This window comes from Nymphaea colorata, chromosome 12 (genome assembly GCF_008831285.2).
Source record: "Nymphaea colorata isolate Beijing-Zhang1983 chromosome 12, ASM883128v2, whole genome shotgun sequence".
Lineage (NCBI taxonomy): Eukaryota > Viridiplantae > Streptophyta > Magnoliopsida > Nymphaeales > Nymphaeaceae > Nymphaea > Nymphaea colorata.
In genome coordinates this window covers 6405720-6425474 of record NC_045149.1, presented here as the reverse complement: position 1 = coordinate 6425474, position 19755 = coordinate 6405720, and the positions used below count along the sequence as shown (strand labels likewise).

Here is a 19755-nt window from a genome sequence, read left to right as displayed (position 1 = left end):
ATGGCTGGGTGAAGTTAGAATACATTAAATCATAAGTTAATGTTATTGGATGTAGCTAAAGATGTTTATACAAGCCAATGATCTTAAATTAATTTCTCTGAACTGAGGTTAATTTTATATTTTTACTACATCTAGCTTAAGAAAGTAACGACCTGGGGTATATTTGGATAAAGTTGTTTTCGATTAACGGTATAAAACTTAGATGTATTTGATTTTTAGTAATATAAAAAAGTTAGTTATATTATTTATTAGTTCCAATTCAGTAGGCGTGTCTTCGAAAATTTCCCTCAAAAAGAGCAAAGGAAAACAGAAGACGAAAGCGTGATTAAATCCTGATATCCAACCAGGTTCGGATAAAAATCTCACCCGATTACATTGCATTTCTTGCTAGTTGGATGTGAATTCAGATTTAGAAAATAAAATCCATATTTAAATTCAAATCCAAGTCCAATTGGGCCATAAAATTGGTAAAAGATGGATCCGACTCAAATCCGAACCATTTTCTCATCTATCAACTTGATAGAGATGCCCACAAATATCCCTCATTACAAATTAAAGTGACCAACTCAATTTAATTTGTTCAAGCCATTGAATTCATTGGCCACATTTATAGGAAGCATCATGTGATTGTATGTTCTAAGACCGGACAATGATAAATAAATGTTCTTATTCAAGAGTGGTAGTCAGCATAGATTAATCTCATATAAGAACCATCCATATTAAAATTTATGATCAAATTTCCTTTTACGAGTGTTGTCAAAATTGTTTTCTGGCTATCTACCAGTGTAAGCTGAAACTGACGGTGAACCAAAATCTGAGAAATGATATTAGCAGATTTTTGGTTAATATGGGCCGGATTCATCTATTCAATAAAAATAATATTAATATGTCATTTTTCATTTTTCTTTCTAATTCAGAAATGATATTAGCAGATTTTTCTTTTTATTTTTTGACATAAGTTGGAAACTGATATATAACATTGGGTGGAGCATTTTGGTAGGTCTTTACCAAATAATATCCCGGTTAATCTGCCTTTTCTTTACGTGGATAATTAAACGATAATTTATCTCCTACCATCACATTCACGTGATGCCACACCACACTGACATAATATATTGAAAAGGTGCCCCGAAAGCTTGGGTGAATGCTCTTAAAGGCGAGGATGGCCAGTCTGAATTCAAAGCCGTTGGTCAACGTAAACCAAGTTGCATACAGAAATTAGCTTGGTGTGAAGGCTCTTAAAAGCCACAACGACCGTCTGAATTCAAAGCCCTTGGTAAGCCATCATCATCTTTCTCGAATGCTGACTTAAAAAAGACATCAAATTTGAGCTGTTCCATTCTCATATCTCTCTATTTCTCCCTCCCTCCCTCTCCGGGTGGATCCCTCTTCAGTCCCCCCATTCTCTCTCTCTCTCTCTCTCTCTCTCCCTCTCCTGTTCTTGCAAGGGGAGCCATGGCGGCTTCACCCCTGCCATTGCCGGCCGGCCTATATCGAGCGGGCCCACCTGGGACGGTGGGGCACATGAAAGAGAGAGGGAGAGAGAGGTGAATCATTTTTAAAGGGGCACAACATATATAAATAAGTAAGTAATTGTAAGAGAGTGCTTCTGTTTGAATGAGTTAAATTCTACGTCTAAGTCCTTCACCTTGTTTGGATGGCTACAGTCCAAGACAAAATTGAGAACAGGTTAACCATAGGTTTTATGGTTGAAGTTCTTAAGCTTCGGATTTATGTTGCCAAACGCGACCAAGCGGATCATTATCAACAATTTCGACTCCCTTGAAACCTATCAAATCACGTTATGCGATGCTGCTAAAGTATTTCCATGCTCTATGATTCATCAATAAGTTTTGAATTTAATTTATTCTTTGGATTATTAGGATATGCTTTGGGTTAGGTTTGGACTTCAGTCCTTATTTTGGTTCTAGATCTCATGTTACAGTTCACATTAGAATAAAGTCTTTTCTTTGCCTATTTAAGTTCTTGTTTAGGTACTTAGGGAGGAGGAGCTTTGTTGATTGAGTAAATGAAAATTAGTTCCTCATAGTTTGTTAGCTCGTCAATATTAGTGATATCATATAGATCTTTTTTTTTTTTTTTTTTTTGAATCGTGTGAGCAATTTGCATTACTGTCAAAGCATTCTATGTGGTTTAAGGATCTAAAGCTATTGGAACTTTGAATCGTGGTTGAGATTTTTAGGTTTGGTTTATGAGGATATAAGGGTCTTTCTACGTTCGTATTGACTATAAAAACCTGTACAGGTCTTTAGGCTTACATGGATAATGATCCGAATCTCCATGAGTTTTGTGGCTCAAGGGACCTAGTGTAGTTGGTCAGGTAGCCAATTAGGTGAAAGACCAGTAGTTAGTTGGATTCTCATGGACGCTATGTTATTTGACTGCGAATAATGGCAAGTGCGATACTCAAGTTCACGGGTATATTGTAGGTCGACCAGTTCCCCGAAGGACCATGGGGCAGGGGGAAGGGGGTGGGGCAGCTCGGCTTCTCCCCCGGTTACCATCTGAACAAGTGTAATTCGCACCGAGTCAAATTTCAGAATAGTTCATTCATCGCATATTGATGCAAATTCGGCCTGCCAATTTTCAGGGCACTAAAATTAGATTATCTAAGAAAAACTCGAAATGGTAAGAAAATATCAGCTCATCGTTAACTTTCTCTGAACGAACAAGAGTGACAACTTCCAACATGTCCACTTCCTCACCTGATGAGCACGATTTTAAAATATAAATATTAAATTCGTGGCGCAAGTAGATCAAACAGTCTTTCACAAGTATTTTAAAAGAAAAAGGTTGCATGGAATAACTGGATCAAACAGTGTTGTGTGAGACCATTTCCAGTTTTTCTTGTTGAAAATGAGGGCAGGGAACGATGTGACAGAAGAACACCAGGATCAGCTCATAACAAGTGAAAACCGAGTGAAAGTAGCAGGTGTATGAGTTTGGAAGTCGTTGGCAGCCAAAAATGTGAGGAGAGGTACATTTGAAGGGTGTTTTGACCATTGCCCTGTAAATGCAGCATTCTGTTCCTTGCACCAAATGCTCTCTTAGCTAACCACTCGAGCAATGATGGATTCTGACTAAAGTGGGTCCGATGCTGCTGCCTTTTAGTGGTGCCGAAACAAGCCTCCAACCTTTATTTAGAGGAATGTTTCCAACACATGATCTCGATACAAAAACAGCCTCTGTACGGGGGAACTAGACAGAGCCAAAAGAATTACTTGATGCAGTAGGAAATTGCTGTGAAACAGTTTCTAGTCTGGACAATAAGATGATTTCTGCAGCAAACATGTGAACTCCTCCCTTCGAAACAAGATTAAAGATGGTTTATTATATTCTGTATACAGAGAAATCCAATCCCTCTCCCACCTTTAAACTATATGTTTCCCTCCTTTGCCTTCACACTGTTCTTTCTTAGACAGCTTTTGATTGCTTGAGTCTGCCATACCTTTACTATCCCAAAATGTATAAATTGTACTGTACAACATGCAATCTACCAGTTCCCCTGCTAACAGCAGCTACTTTCTGAGAGAAAATAATGACGAAGTGAAAACAAGCCATGAGTTTTACCACATCGATTAACAGAATTCAAATTTTCCTGAAGGAAAACCTATTGCCTGCACCTGGGGGGAATGATCATACACTACGACACCCAATTTCAAGGCTGTGTCTGTGCGAGACTTCGGAACTATGTCACATGGGTGTGGGGTGCAGATGTGGTGCTAATGCGGGTGCAGATTCAGCAATTTTTCAAAGAAAAAATTAGATGTAGGTGTGATGATGATGTATGTGAATGTGTGTGTACATATGTATATAAATCCTTTGTTGCATAGTCATTTGACTGTTTGGTAGTCTTATTTATCAATATTTATAAATAAACTTTTTTGTATTAGGGATAGTCTAATTATATGTATATTTAAAATGGTCAGTATTGACCTGGTTCTGCTGACTGAACCAGATGTGCTGTGTCGATGAAGCACCAACATCACAAGGGTGTGGCAGCTGTTTAGAAGCACCCATGTGACATAGCTTATGAAGGTTACCGCAGAAATGCATGAGCAGTTCTGCCACTTCCATATGTGCACCCTGGAAGACAAAGGTAATAATTTTCTTGCGGAAGAGACCCAAGTTTCATGTTCTGATTGATGCCTTCAACTGAACCATTCACACAGAGGTGTTGTGGTCAATTGACATAAACTTCCATTGAAAACAGTCCTACAGCACGAGTTGCTACAATGTCCTCTCAGCCAAATGTGGCCCCCACAGGACTCACTTTAGTACAAAATCCACATATGCAAATAGATAAAGTCTGATTCTCAATAAGGAATATAAACACAAATGGAAATATTCTATTTTTACAAAGTTATGGACAGATTATTGGAGAAATTAAGGCTCACCACATGAAACTTGAAGTTGAATTCTTAAATACAATCCAATTCTACATTCTCAGACAGCTGTGTAGTTCACAAATATGCAAAGCAAACTTAGGGATCTGCAGAGTGTCATCTTCATATCCAAGAGATAACGATTTTATATGAGATAAAAATCACAAAGAGAAGAATTCATTGGAAACTAGAATTGAGAGCTCCAGGACACTTAAAGAGCCAATTACATTAAGAAGAAGAAGAAGAAGAAGTGTCATGGCCTCCATACCCAAAGCAGACAACCTTCTTCACCAGTTGCAATTTCCATTGTGAGCCCAACAGCATGTACTGCCTAGACTGCATGAATGGAGTACAAAAATCATTTGAGCAGTCTTGGCAGTACATGTTATTGGGATCACCATGGAAGTTGCAGTTGGTGATGATGGTCTTCTGGAGGAAAACCTTTAGCCATGGAGCCTTGACACTTCCTCTTCTTCTTCTTTTTCTTCATCTACTCACCCTCTCCCCCCTTGTTTTTATTCTTATTCTCCATTCGGCTCATCCATATTGACATTTGCATACGAAACAAAAATCATAAGGAAAATAATCAATTAGAACTGAGAGCCCCAGGATGCTTCCTGAGCCTACTATATTCTTCGTCCTAAGCTTGTAGTTCTAGCTCTTAATTAATTCTTCTAATTGTAATTTTTGTTTTATATGCAAACATCATCATGGATGAGCAGAATGGAGAATGGAAATGAAAACAAGGCAAAGAAAGAAAAGAAGATGAAGTGTCATTCCCTCCAAGGCTGAAGCCTCTTCTGCGGGCGCCCTTCTTCACCAACTGCAATTTTTATGGTCAGACCAACATGTACTGCCTAGACTGCATGAATGGAGCAAAAAGAGTTGTTCCTACAGTCTAGGCAGTACATGTTGTTGGGCTCATCATGGAAGTTGTAATTGGTGAAGAAGGTCTTCTGGAGGAAAGGTTTCAGCCATGGAGCCATCAGCCATGACTCTTCTTCTTCTTCTTCTTTTTTTGCAACTTCTCTCTCTATGCCATGTTGTTTTTATTCTCATTCTCCATTTTACTCATTCATACTGATGTTTTTATACGAAACAAAAATTCCAAGGAGAATAATTCATTGGAAGCTAGAAGTGAGAGCTCCAGGGTGCTTCAAGAAACAACTACATTCTTCACCTTGAGGCTCTCAGTTTTATCTTCTAATGAATTCTTCTCATTGTGATTTTTGTTTCATATGCAAACATCATTACGGATGAGCAGAATGGAGGATGGGAAGAAAAGCAATAGTGCAGAGAAAGAAAAGAAGAAGAATAAGAAGAAGAAGTTTCTTGGCCCTCCATGTCTGAAGCCTCTCCTACAGGTGACCTTCTTCACCGACTGCAAGTTTCATGGTGAGCCCAACAGCATGTACTGCCTCGACTGTAAGAATGGCTCTTTGTGCTCCACTCGCATCATCACACAAAAAGGCCATCATTTTATTCAGATCTCTCTCTCTCTCTCTCATATTTCATCATCATGATACTGAGTTTTCATTCATACTATATATTGCTGACCACATCAAATCCAACTTGGAGATGAAATGAAGAATTACAATCATGAAAATCCAAATTGCCTTATTTTCCACCAAACTAAAGTGCAGTAAATTGAGATCCACTCCGTTTCTCAAGAGAACCAAGGTGGATCTTTCTCTGTTTTTAATTTGAATCTGACTGGAGTAAGATTACACCCAATGGTATCCGATCGCCTGTTTGGTAGCCCGATCTAGAGATATACTAAATATCTAAGACGGAGTCTGATTAAGTTCATATCCTTTGAGGATATTTGGCAATAGTAATATACTGTTATTGTTACCAAATAAGGCCCTTCAGAGTCATTTGGCTGAAACGGCATGTGACTGTTCCAACAGCCAAATGACCCCTTAACATATAGAGTTTATGTAAGGTATTGTTATTCTATCAATCTGATGCATTCACTTTGACCACCACATTTAATGTTTGAGAACAAAAACATGTAGTTTCCGTCACCGCTTTGGGGATGTCTATCAATACTAACTGATTTACTCACACAGAAAATAGAGCAGGTTTATGGAATACTTCGTTCAAACGACAACCGAAACCGTGTGAAAACATAAAATTCATAAAAGACAACACAGAGTCCTTCTGAATCGAGAAAGGAAATCTAGATGACAATCTGCCTTAAGAACAAGGTGAAACGACACATTGTGCTAAAGAAATGGTGGAGAGGAGGTAGACGTCGACGATAGATTCAAGACATGAGTGACTCGTGAGCGACACGACTGCTTTTGACCTGCACCCTCATTCCTTCTGCTGATATATATAGAGATCTTAGCATGCCACCGATCGAGAATCTTGTGTCATTTTCCCCCTCCTTTTTTTCCTTTTGGTCAAAATTCAAACAATAAAAGGAAAGCGAGCTTTTTGCATTTAAAATAAAATCCATGAGAATAAATGATATAGAAAGAAGGGGGGAGAGAGAGAGAGAGGCAGCAAAAATTTGCAATCTTTCCAGATTATCTTTCCATCTTTTCTTCTTCATGCCATCGACATAACCATATATAACCCCTGAACTTAAGGAATCATCTCCAGATTTTTGCATTTAAAATAAAATATGAGATGAACATCTTAACGCTTAGACACTGGAGACAATGGGAGACCTTGGGGTTCCGGGTGATAGGAATGAACCTCTCAGTCTCACTCACCATGTTAATGCACGCTCATAACAGAAAATATCAAGATAATCTTATATGATAAAAGAAGAGTATCGTATAACGAACAAATAAAATTGAAGAAAAGCCGCAAATGCTTCTCGAGCAATGTCATGTAAAGAGCCGAACATGATGGTGGGCAGTCGAACACGCAGGCCACAGCCGCTGCTGCCCTCCTGCCTCTGCTTCTGGCTGAAACTGAGTTCAAACCCTCCTATCCAAATCACATGATCTCATTTTGGAAGAAATCTTCACTTTGGTTTTTTGTATTCCTTTAATCTGAACACAACTCCATGATAACATAATGAAGAATTGAAATAAGCTTGCTGTCCGACAATGTTGGATGACAAAATTTTTAATAATGGTAGTTCAAAACATTACATAACAGAAACACTAGCAACGGTTTATATTAACAAAATTTTTTGTTAATAAAATGTTTGATAGACCTATTCTCCCCGCAGGCTTGCATCCCAATGTTTTATAATGCTTTCAGCAATGATCTATATATAATACATCTAGCTGTACTTTTTATATATTTAGCCAACCACCGCTGGATTTCAATTTTTCATATCAAAGCAGCCGCCAGATTTCAACTTTTCATATCATAGTATGTGGATAACATGGGAATAGATATACAATTTGTTCTATTCAAAAGGAGGGAACAGAACTCGAAAAGCTAAAGATTTAATAAATCGCTATGCCCCGGCAAAAATGAATATTCCTCATAGTAAAGGAAACGAAATAATGTTCTTGACCTTGCGGTCCCTTTTCGATTGTCATCCTCATGAGTAGGGGTGTACAACAAGTGGAGCTAACTCGAGGTTGACATGAATTCGCTTGTAAAAACTTTTCTTCAGCTGGACACATTTATAGACTAGTCAAACGGAACTCGGCTTTGATTTATGTTTGAAATGTTAAATGTGTCGAGTTCGAATTGTAAGAACTTGACTCGTTTAAACTCAGTTCGTCTGGACTAGGTAAATGCGTCATGAATGAAAGATTTTTTGTTGCTAAGTTTTTTTTTTAGGGAATATTTAGAATGCAAAATATGTCACTCTTTCTGTTACACGGTCGTTCATAGTTGAATAAGTTAAACAAGTTAATGAGTTAAACTAGCTAATGTGTTAAACGAGTTAAAAGAAACGTGACTACTTAAATTCACTTAAATGAGTTAAACGAGTCAACCGAGTTGAGCATGACACTATATCATCAAACGGAGCTTGAGCCTGTTCTATGGAGCTCGACTCAAGATTGAGCTCGAGCCTTTTGAGTCAAATATGCTCAAGCTCGAGCAGGAGCTCGACTCGGCTCGTATGCAGACCTATCAATGAAGCCTACCCTAATTGAGATTTGAGGGTGGCGATGGCTAAAGAAAGAGCTCCAAACATAATATTCATCCTAAACGCATTTTCTATATAAACAGAGTGCTTCTGTTTGAATGAGTCAAATCCCACGTATAAGTCCTTTCTTCACCATGTTTGGATGGCTTCAGTCCAACACAAAATTGACCAAACGTTAACCATAGGTTTTATGGTTGAAGTTTTTAAGCTTGGGATTGACGCTGCCAAACGCGACCAAGCGGATCATTATCAACAATTCCGACTCCCTTGAAACCTATCAAAATCACGTACTGAGGTCATGCTAAAGCATTCCCATGCTCTATAATTCAACAGTAAGTTTTGAATTTAATTTATTCTTTGGATTATTAGGATATATGCTTTGGGTTAGGTTTGGAGTTCAGTCCTTATTTTGGTTCTAGATCTCATGTTACAGTTCACATTAGGTTAAAGTCTCTGCTTTGCTTATTTAAGTTCAAGTTTAGGGACTTATAGGAGAAGGAGCTTGGTTGATTAAGTAAATGGAAATTATTTTCTCATAGTTTGGTAGCTCGGCAATATTAGTGATTTCTTATAGTGTTTTTTTGCGAACCGTGTGAGCAATTTGCATTACTGTCAAACCATTCAATGTGTTTTAAGGATCTAAAGCTATGGGAATTTTGAATCGTGGTTGAGAATGTTAGGTTTGGATTTATGAGGATAAGGGTCTTTCTAGGTTTGGATTGACTATGAAAACATGCACGGGTCTTTACTTTTACGTGGATAATGATTCAAGTCTCAATGAGTTTAGTGGCTCAAGAGACCTAGCTTAGCAGTCAGGTAGCCAATCAAGTGAAAGCTCAGTCGGCAGTTCGATTCTCATGGATGCTACGTCATTGGACTGCAAATAGTGCCAAGTGTGATACTTCACCAGTTCCTGGAGGCCGAACGGGCAGCTTGGCTTCTCGTCCTATTACCATCTGAACAAGTGTAATTGCTACCAAGTCAAATTTGAGAATAGTTCTATCTTTGCATATTGATGCAAATTCGGCCTGCGAATTTTCAGGGTACTAAAACTAGATTATCTAAGAAAAACTCGAAATGGCAAGAAAATATGAGCCCATCAATAACTTGCTCTGAATGGACAACAATCACGCCCTCCAACGTGTCCACCTTCCTCACCTGACGAGCACGATTTTAAAATATAAAAGTTAAACTCGTGGAACCAGTAGATCAAACAATGTTTCACTAGTATTTTAAAAGAAAAAGGTTGCGTGGAACAAATGGATCAAACTGTTGTGTGAGATCATTTCCAGTTTTCCTTGTTGAATATGAGAGCAGAGAACGAAGTGACCCGAAGAACACCAGGATCAGATAATAACAAGTGAAAACCGACTGAAAGTAGCAGGTGCATGAGTTGAATCGTTGCAGCCAAAATGTGAGAAGTACATTTAAAGGGTGAATGCCTGCAAATGAGCATTATGTTCTGCATCAATGCTTCTTAGCTAAGCACTTGGCAAAAGGATCTGACTGAAGTGGTCTGATGCTGCTTTTAATGTGCCGAACAAGCCTAGGAGGAGCTCGACCTTATTAAGAGGAATGTTACACACATGATGATAAAATGCCTGTCGAACAACACTCTCAGTATTGGGCCATATAAGATGATTTCAGCAGAAAACATGTGAACCCTCCCCTCAAAACAAGATTAAAGATGGTTTACTATATTCAGTAATGGAAATATGTTTGCAAGAAATCCAATCCGCCTTCCACCTTCAAACTTTGCATTTCTTTCCATTGCATTCACATTTTTTAGGGGCGGTCAAACGGTCCATCGAACTTATCCGGGTAGGGCCAAACTAAAACCAAAGTTGAAGCTAAAATAACAAATTTCGATACTATCAAGCACCGTGCGTGCATGGATAGACTTTCCCTTTGTTTTGCATCTCAATTTTGCACCAAAAATATGCTTTGAGCCTAAACTACTCATCTAATCCTTCATCTGAGCATCGGGTGTCGACTAGAACGTATTGGCGACCAAGCAAACCCGATCCAATCTAAAACGAGCCTGAAATCACTCAAAATAAAGCTGACTCTATTCATAACAAAAGACCATTTTGCCCTTTAAAATATGTGTTTGAAAAAAATAATTTGTACCTTTTCTTTTTTTTTATGTGTAGGACTCCTTGGAGGCTAGGAGACAAAGCCACCCCTTATTGGTCCAAATGAGTCAATAAGGGGCATTTCTTCATCTCCCCATGGCCATACAAGATATGGGGAAAACAAGCTTTTGTCTAGGATCAAAATAGGTTTCTCACTTCTCTTGAATGTGTGCTTTGTTTTGAGATGTTTTTCGTGCATAGTTAATCCAAAACAACCAATAATGGGGCATCCCCCCCCCTTCATGCGTGCTCGACGCACAGCCGTGCTAGGCGCTATCACTTAGCATCACGGCTGTATGCAGCCAATCACGCTTGCGTGCACCGAGGCAAAGCCTGTGCATTGCACAAACTCTTTTATAGTTAAAACTGCCCCAAAGGGGTAGTTTTTGGTCTAATGAGTGAGCAGTAACCACCCACACCCCCAAAGGAGTGTTTCAAGCTAAGGTCAATAACATTGGTCAAAACATATTTAAAAAAATTAAAATTTTCAAAAAATACTTGAAATTCGCATGAAAATATTGTTAAATTAAAAAAAAATCAAATTTTGAGTTTTGCCTCCAAACTCCATTAAAATATCCCTAAAATCTTTCTTTTGGCATGAGCAACCCTTGAGAAATCTCTAGTGTTTTCTCATTTGAAAACTTGTAATTTTCCCTAACTTCTCTCCATTTCTCTCTTCTTTTCTTCTTCTCCAATCTTAGAAGAATGCTTCTCCAACTTCCACTCTTCAAGGGAGCACAAGGAAGCTTCTCGGAAAGACATCTTCAACACCTTGGAGCTTCATTCTAGGAAGTTTAGAATCATCGAAGAAAGAGACTCATTTTCAAAAATCATCACATTAGAGGTATGTAATCAATATCTCAATGTTTTTTCTTTTCTTTCTCTCTTTGTTCTTCATCTCTTAGTCATGTAAGATAGCTTTCAATTTTTTTTTCAAAGTCAAGAGTTGTTCTTAAGAGAAACAAGATTTCATTCTAAGATCGAAATAGATTTCTTTCTTTTTTAAATGTGTGTTTTATGTGTTTGTTTTGTTTTGAAATATTGTTCATGCATAATTGATTGATTTTATTTTTAATTTGTGAATGAATGATAACAATGAATGCTTGAATTGAAATTTTTTATTATTATGTTGATTTTAACGTTATGATTTGTTCACCCGAGAAAACCCTTACAATGTGTACATGTTATGCATCTTCATGACATTCTTGCAATGGAGCATTTTTTTAATTACCCGGTTAGTGATTCCAATAGATTTCTTACATTATTAACTTTCATTTCATGTGGCTTATTTTTTTTCATATCTAACAATTGGAGAAATAAATTTCTTTGTAATAGATAAAATGCTTATTGTTTTATGTTTATACGAAAATATTTGAAATCATGGTTTCAAAAAATGTCAAAATAAGAATTTCTTCAATGAGGCCTTGGAGACTTAGCATAGGCTCTTGCATGAGTCCAAGTTCCTCTCTTACCTAAAAAAAAATGAAATTAGATATGCTCTAAGTTGCCGCTTGATTTTAATTTTTTCATAAATGCATATGCGTATATATATGTTATATGTCTTTATCTTTGTATGATTTAACATATTCCATTATAGATTTTCATATGCATATATGTATAAATAAGTAATATATGTGTATTCTATTTTCTCTCTCTAGAATCTTCTATCTCTCTTTCTCTCTCTTAGATTAATACCTCTTTTTATAAACTCTCATATATATATATATATATATATATATATATATATATATATATATATATATATAGTCCTTTTTTTCTCTCTCTCTCTCTCTAAAATCTTCTTTTCTTTCTTCCATTTAGACTTAAGACCTCTTTATAAATTTTCATATATGCATATTTATACAACTATATGTACACATACGTATACATCCTCTCTTTTTAAAATTTTTCTTTCTTTTTCAATCTTTCTTTTTTTTTCCTATTCCTTTTGCCTTAAAATTTTTCTTTTTTTTCTTTTTTAAATATTTTTTTTTCAAATCTAAGATTTTAATTTTCATTCTTAAGACTAAAACCCGAGTAATGATTCAATATTGAATCATACTTGATGATCGACAACCTCATTTCATTTTCCAATCTTTTTCTCTTTATAAGAAAATTTAGGATAAGTATGTAAATAAATATAAGTGCATATGATGATAGGAATATCCTTAGACAGATGATATGGTAAGATGATATGGTAAGAATAAATAATTTGTTTTCAATCATATAGAATCAACACATTTATTCACATTCACTTTTGAAATTAATGATCACAAGCATCTCTTCTAGATAAAGGTGCCGAGATGCTCCGACCGAGCGAGTTTTTTTTCTCTCATTTCAAAAATAAAAATTATATTTCTAAAGCACTCAAAAAAATCAAAATTTTTGGGGATACAAGCACATTTACACAAACACCATTTAGAAGAGAGGTGTTGTGGTAATTGACATAAACTTCCATTAAAAACAGTCTTACCGCATTGCTACAATGTCCTCTCAGCCAAATGTGCCCCCCACGCCTCACTTTAGCCCCAAACCTACGTATGCAAATAGATAAAGATGACCTTAGGCACTTTAATTCAGAAAATAAAAGCACCACCTCATTGCCTTATGAGACAAGGACAGCACAAGGGCAGATAAGTTTCCCCAAAATAATAGATTTATACACTTCTCACAATTCAAGCTGATTCTCAAGAAGGAACATAAACACAAATGGAAATATTCTATTTTTACAAAGCTATGGATAATGTACAAAAGATTAGAGAAATTAAAGCTCACCACTTGAAATTGAATTCTCAAATACAATCCATTTTTACATTCTCAGACAACTGTGTAGTTCACAAATATGCAAAGCGAACTTAGGGATCTGCAGAGTGTCATCTTCATATCCAAGAGATAATGTATCATCTTCCTCTATGCAGCAGTCAGAATAATTATATAAGGAGAACAATTAAAGAATCAACACCAACAAATGCAATTATTCCTGCATCCATTCCTGCTGATATTGGTGCTGTTGCTGCTCTTGCTGAGTGTGATGCTCTTGATGCGGCTGCAGCTCATGTTTCTGGTAATCATACAGCAGTTGCTGCTCTTGATGTTTTGGCTCATTTTGCTCATGATGCGCTTGTTGCTGCAGCTGTTCATGATGCTCTTGCTGCTCTTGATCCTTTGGCTCATGTTGTTCATGATGCTCTTGCTGCTCTTGATCCTTTGGCTCACGTTGTTCATGATGCTCTTGTTGCTGCTGCTGCTCATGTTCTTGTTGCCTTGGTTTTTGCTGCCCTTGAGGCTCTTGCTGCCTTTGCTTATGCTGCACTGGATGCTCCTGCTCATGCTGCTTGTGACTTGCTTCCTGCTGCTGCTGCTGTTGGTGCTGGTGCAGATGCTGGTGGTGCTGCTGCAGCTGTTGATTCTGTTGTGACATCATTATAAACCTCCGTCTACCAAAAACACGACCATTTTCCTTCCCAGATCCGGTCATAGGTGTAACTTTCCTTCTTGAATTATCAGGCAGACCATCCTCGCAGTTGGAAACATCAACTTTATCCAGTCTCCCCTCAGTCCCAACAGATTCAGATTTAGCAGCCTGAACAGTTTCCAGAGAGTCCTCACCCTTCGAAAGTTCAATAATCTGCTTTAAAGTTTCAACAACCTTGCTCATGTCTGGACGTTTTGTTGATAACTTTAACAGACAACTATCTGCTAACTTAGCCACTGCCTGTGCAGCTGGAAGAGAATAATGATCTCCAAGCCTCGGATCAATAATCATCTGAAACTTTCTACTACTAACTGGATAGTTCTTGATCCACTCCAGAAGCTTCCGCTCATTCTTTGGGCGGTTTCTTTCCATTGATCTTCTCCCTGTCAGGAGCTCATAGAGCACAACCCCGAAACTCCAGACATCACTCTTGGCTGTAAGATGACCGGTCCTGATGTATTCAGGTGCAGCATAACCAAATGTTCCCACAATCTGCTCAACAGAGGTGGGTTCATAAGTTTGTGGTCAACCAGCATTAAGCTTCCAGCTTTTAAATGCAGAAAGGATTCATTTATGTGATTGATGATTGAACAACAAAACAAATAAAGGTGCGGTATTATTATATTTTTCTGACTGTCCATCCGCACCTACTTTTGGCAAAATTTCTGTGAAAGATATTTAACAGGAGCTCTGAAACTGTTTGGAGATCACTTGCAAATTCTGGTTTTGCAAATTATTATTTGCTCAAATCACATTTCCACTGGCTCTTTCTTCTAACAATTTTAAAATCTTAAGACAAAATTGAAAAAGTAAATAGTCTGAGAAACAAGACCTCAAATAATAGAGGTAAATAAGTAGCAAGAACACATATCCAACAAAGTGAAAACAAAATTACCATGCAAACAAACCACAAATAAAATCACACTTTACAGTCCATAACAAGATCTCAAGTCTTTTTATCTTTCACCTTTCTTTTTCTTCTCGGTCTTCCTGGGGCCAAATTCCAATTCCATTCATTTAGGTTTTCATACATATTTTCTTGCATCAAGAACATGCTGCAATATTCTTTGTAACTTTATCTTACCTTCTGAGTTCCAACGTTGTTTTCACTCTTTTAAATATATTTAATTTTCTAAAAATGATCGAAGCATTCTTGTTTATCCCCACAGCATCATTGAGATACTTGGGACACTTGATTTGAAGCATTGATCATGGACGACAATGTCATTAAGGACAATAGTGCAACTTTGATCTGGAAGCTTATGCTTTTCAAATATTTTCCTTTGTTTTGATCATTCTTTGAAAACAAACAGGTTTGAAGATGGACAACGAATTTCAAAATTCACATGCTTGATTGTTTCTGTGTGGTCCTTACATCAATCAAATCATCATGTACATTGGCAGCTATGCAAATAAATTGAGTTTCCAAGTTGCTCTTTTCTAAAAGTGATACAAAATCTCCTGCATTTACACTGGAGAAAATTTTCTCTATGTAAGAAATCTCTTACCTATAAACAGTGGACTTCATTGATCAAGAAATTTTTCTCTATGTAAGAAATCTCTTACCTATAAACAGTGGACTTCATTGATCAAAAACAAAAAATAAACAAAAAATATATTGCTCAGATGGTCCAGATATACATACAGCCGTGGTTACATGAGTACGGCCTGCCGATGGCCCCTCTCTAGCAAGACCAAAGTCAGACAGCCTTGGCCTGAAGTCCAAATCTAATAGCACATTTGATGCTTTGAAATCTCTAAATATAACCTGCAGAAGTGATAATCCAGTCAGTTGCAATTATGGCAGATAACTAAGTAAACATCATCTCTACTCTACAAAAGGAAATCAAGATTCAATGTATATGTTTAACAGAAAATTGCAAAGATGTGGGGCCAAGAAATCTGGCAGTCACATTATCCAGGGTCCAAGAGAAACAATTCTTTGTTTGGATGACTGTCTTCGACCTTCCATTCGAGGATTCTTCTAAAATAAAGCTGTCATTATTACTTAGATAAATTCATGTGGCAGGCTTAGTGTGAGGTCCCACAGAAACTATGATCCATAAAAGACCTTTGACACCTTAAAAAGAGGTAGTATAATGTACAGCTTCAAGGCTTTCCACTTGGAAAGGCTGTTGGTTGCCTCTTCTGTGGCCCAATAAGTGCTAAATTACACAATTATCGCATCACCATAACACAGGCAGCAACAAGATCTTGATGATCCATATTTCTATCTCCTCTTAGCCAGACAGGCTAAGAGATCGCGGATAGGAAGCTTCAATTTGGATCAAGTGGGTTTAACAATTCAACCATTGCACTTGAACCTCTATACTTCTCTTCTATCTCAGGTTATAGTCACATCTAATTCCTGAACCTAAAAATATGCAAACATTGAAACAGATCTCCCCTTTTAGTTTCAAACTTTCAGGCATATCAAGGTTTTGTTTGTTCCAACAAACTAACAACATTGATAATGTGATAACCATAACTTCTTAAAAGTAAGGACTCTAAGTTAATTTAGAAAGAACATCATTGTACAAAAGAAAGTGCAACAAAAAATATATAAATATTAGCATGTATTCAGATTTTCATAGAAACACTGGGATCACAGAGCATGTCTAACTCTTGTTTACATTTAGGAATTTTAGGAAAACATAGCAGAGGAGAACATCAAGGGAAACTGAGCTGCATTTGTAGGAACTACATCAAGCAAGCAAGCAATGAGCCTTAAACATTCCCATGACTACATATCATGTTAACAGTTTTGAAACTAGAAACATTTTACCAGCAGAACCTTGGAGAAAGGGAGAAAGGAGCTTGAGTCTTGAGCTTTGCCCAAGAAAACTTGTTATAGGGGCATAACACCCATCACTTATGATACAAATCTTATGGAACAACAACAGATGAGTCCAATACAAATAATATGTCCTTATATCTCTTGAATGTTCTCCACGAGTGCCCTCAGACTTTTTCGACCTCATTCTTGAAGAAACAAAGACGCCTTATGTGTTCTTCACCTTTCAATTGCTTGACTGTAACATTTCCCATGGCAATCAGGAAACAGGAACAATCTTAGATACAGGTAGACATACTGTCAGAGTAGTCAAAAGTTCACTAACTTCAATTTTGGCAAGTAAATCTTCAAATCAGCCAAAAATTCAAGAGAAATTTCACAATTACAGACATGAATCAAGTAATGAACCCTAATTAAACAATGTAATAACATGAAATGCACAAATTTTTTGATCAAAGTACCTGGACTTCCAACTCTTCATGGAGATACGCCAATCCTTGAGCTGTACCAAGTGCAATCTGTAGTCTCCTCTCCCATGAAAGAACAGGCAAAAGCCTATTAAACAAGTGGTCTTCAAGGCTTCTGTTTGGCATAAATTCATAAACCAACAATCGTTGGATCCCCCTCTCTCCGTCAACAGCACAATAACCTATGAGTTTGACCACATTTGGGTGATCAGCTATACCAAGAAGTTGAACTTCTGCCACCCATTCCTTGTGACCCTGAAACAGAGACAAAAAACTTAGATCAAGCTTCACCAAGAATTTTGAATTCTTCAGAACGGTAAGTTGCAAAGAATTTTTTGATTTTCTTAAATGAAACATAGCCAAATATTGCTGAGTTTATTGAGACTAAGACAATGAAAAGATGACTGAAGCAAGAAATTGAAACGTGTTAAAATCACAAGCTCCGCACATCTTCATTTAGGTAGATTCTTCCAGATAAGCGACGAAGAATACTTGCCAAAAGTAGACATTTCGCCCTCCTAGATTTTTTCTATTTTATCCGTCCTAAAATCTTAAATAATGCGTTTCAGTATATTATCTTTCTCTTTTTGTCAAAACTGCAGCTTAGGATTGCTAGCAACACGCCGTGATAGGTAACGATGATAAAAGCTGCCTTTGGTTTTCGCCCTGAACTATCATCTCCTTCTTTTCAAGTTTCAAACATTCGATCAACATGAATTATTCATCTCTCTACGTACAGCCGATGATTCATTTGTGGTCCGTCAACATAATAAACTGTGATCAGCAAATTCGTAAAACCAATAACGCAGAAATCGTTATACCCATGAAGGATCAACAGCATCGCCTTCTAACAAAACTAGACACCTATACCAGCAGGAGTCCTCTAGAGCTTATACATCTAATAAAGGAATCTACGGAAAAACCGCCCGTTAACAAACAACAGCAAGAATACAAATTTTTTACCAACAGAATATATTACCAACCACAGCTGATTCCAGCACAGTAAAAGCGAACCTAGAAAATGTTCACAGAAAGCATGACGTTGATGAATACCTGCAAACCGTTCCTGTTTAGTTTCTTCACGGCAACAAGTTTTCTTTCCGCTGAGCCATCGACAGGCTTGATATATCCCCTATACACGGACCCGAACCCGCCCTCTCCGATCTTAAGCTCCGGCGAGAAATTGTTCGTCGCCGATTTCAGCTCCCCCACAGTGAACACCCGCAGATTTTGCGCTCTCTCCTCGTAAAGCTCCAAAACACTCTTCTGCAGGCCACCGGATTCCGAGCCCCCAGACTTGCCGGATCCCCCGGTCTTGTCCGATCCACCAGTCTTCCGCCCTTCATCGCCCGAACCCTTTGTGTCCCTCTTTGAATTCTTCGAACTCCCGGACAATCCCGTCCAATGCTTCACCCCCCACTTCAAATTCGAGAGGTTCGACTTCAACGTTTCAGGAATGTCCTTCAAAAACCCAAAGCACGTCATTTTCGCAGCTGTCGATCGATTTTCTCCCCGAAAGAAATTGTGGGTATCATCTGAGACGCAACAAAAGAGCAGGACAAGGATAGAGAGAGATCACGAAGCGTAGAAAGAAATCAAGCGGTCAAACCTCCCAAAAACGAGAAAGGAAGACAAAAGGATTGATGGGTACTCCGGGAAAGAAGAGAAGGGAAACTGTTGAGGGGGAGAAAGAGAGAGAACGCCGGAAGTGGGGCTGCTGAGGATGAGAGGGTAAATCTCAATGGCTGTTTCACTCCACCTGCCCCGCTTGAAGACTAAGACTAAAGAAGCCGTCGTTGGGATGGAGAAAGAGGACAACCGCGGTCCATGGAAAGACCAGGAAGAGTAAGAGTGGGGCTCCTCGAAGCATGCGTGTCCTAACTCTGTCCCTCTCTCTCTGGTTGGGCGCTTAACTCTAGAGGGAAACACATGGATTTGTGGCAACTTGATCAATTAATAAGCCGTCTTCTTCTTTAATGAACGGTGAGAACTAACCAGGGATGAGAAAATTTACAATTTACAGATGTTTAACCAGCACGAACTGTTTTTTTTTTTTAACAGATCGATTCGCTGTCACATTTAAGTAATAAATTCCAGTGGTTGGAGAAGAGAGAGAGAAGGGGAAGCACTTGGTGTTGGTGGCGACTGGCGAGGCCCTTCCACGAAGGTGCCGAGGCTTTTCTTTAAGGCTAAACGAACATGTGATCCGGAGTTATATGTTGCACAGGAACAAATGACACCTGGTTTTCTCATGTACTAGGGCCATAAAGATCAAAGAAGACGACAGCAGACTCGTGAAGCGGAGCAGATCATGGCTGTGAAGGGCAGTCACAGTTCGACTCTGGTAGGCGTCAACTTGTTATGCAAGTATGGTGATCTCCAGGCAAAGTAATGCAGCTGATGAGTTCC

The 19755-nt window shown here is 38.0% G+C and overlaps 1 protein-coding gene across 2 annotated transcripts in view; it reads right to left on the bottom strand.

The window, feature by feature from the left end:
- The window catches only part of LOC116265607 (probable serine/threonine-protein kinase PBL19), a 52303-nt gene extending 32853 nt beyond the window's left edge, over window positions 1-19450 (bottom strand). The window contains exons 1-4 of one of the 2 annotated variants that reach the window (XM_031646333.2): window positions 18400-19351; window positions 17341-17601; window positions 15731-15853; window positions 13311-14577 (exon numbers count right to left, since the gene is read on the bottom strand). In XM_031646333.2, coding sequence (XP_031502193.1) covers window positions 13585-14577; window positions 15731-15853; window positions 17341-17601; window positions 18400-18831 — 1809 coding nt within the window. In that variant the 5' untranslated portion in view covers window positions 18832-19351 and the 3' untranslated portion in view covers window positions 13311-13584. Of the gene's footprint in view, window positions 1-13310; window positions 14578-15730; window positions 15854-17340; window positions 17602-18399 lie in introns of those variants that run through there. The other variant, XM_050080753.1, reaches the window with a different exon arrangement.
- Window positions 19451-19755: the final 305 nt, after the last annotated feature.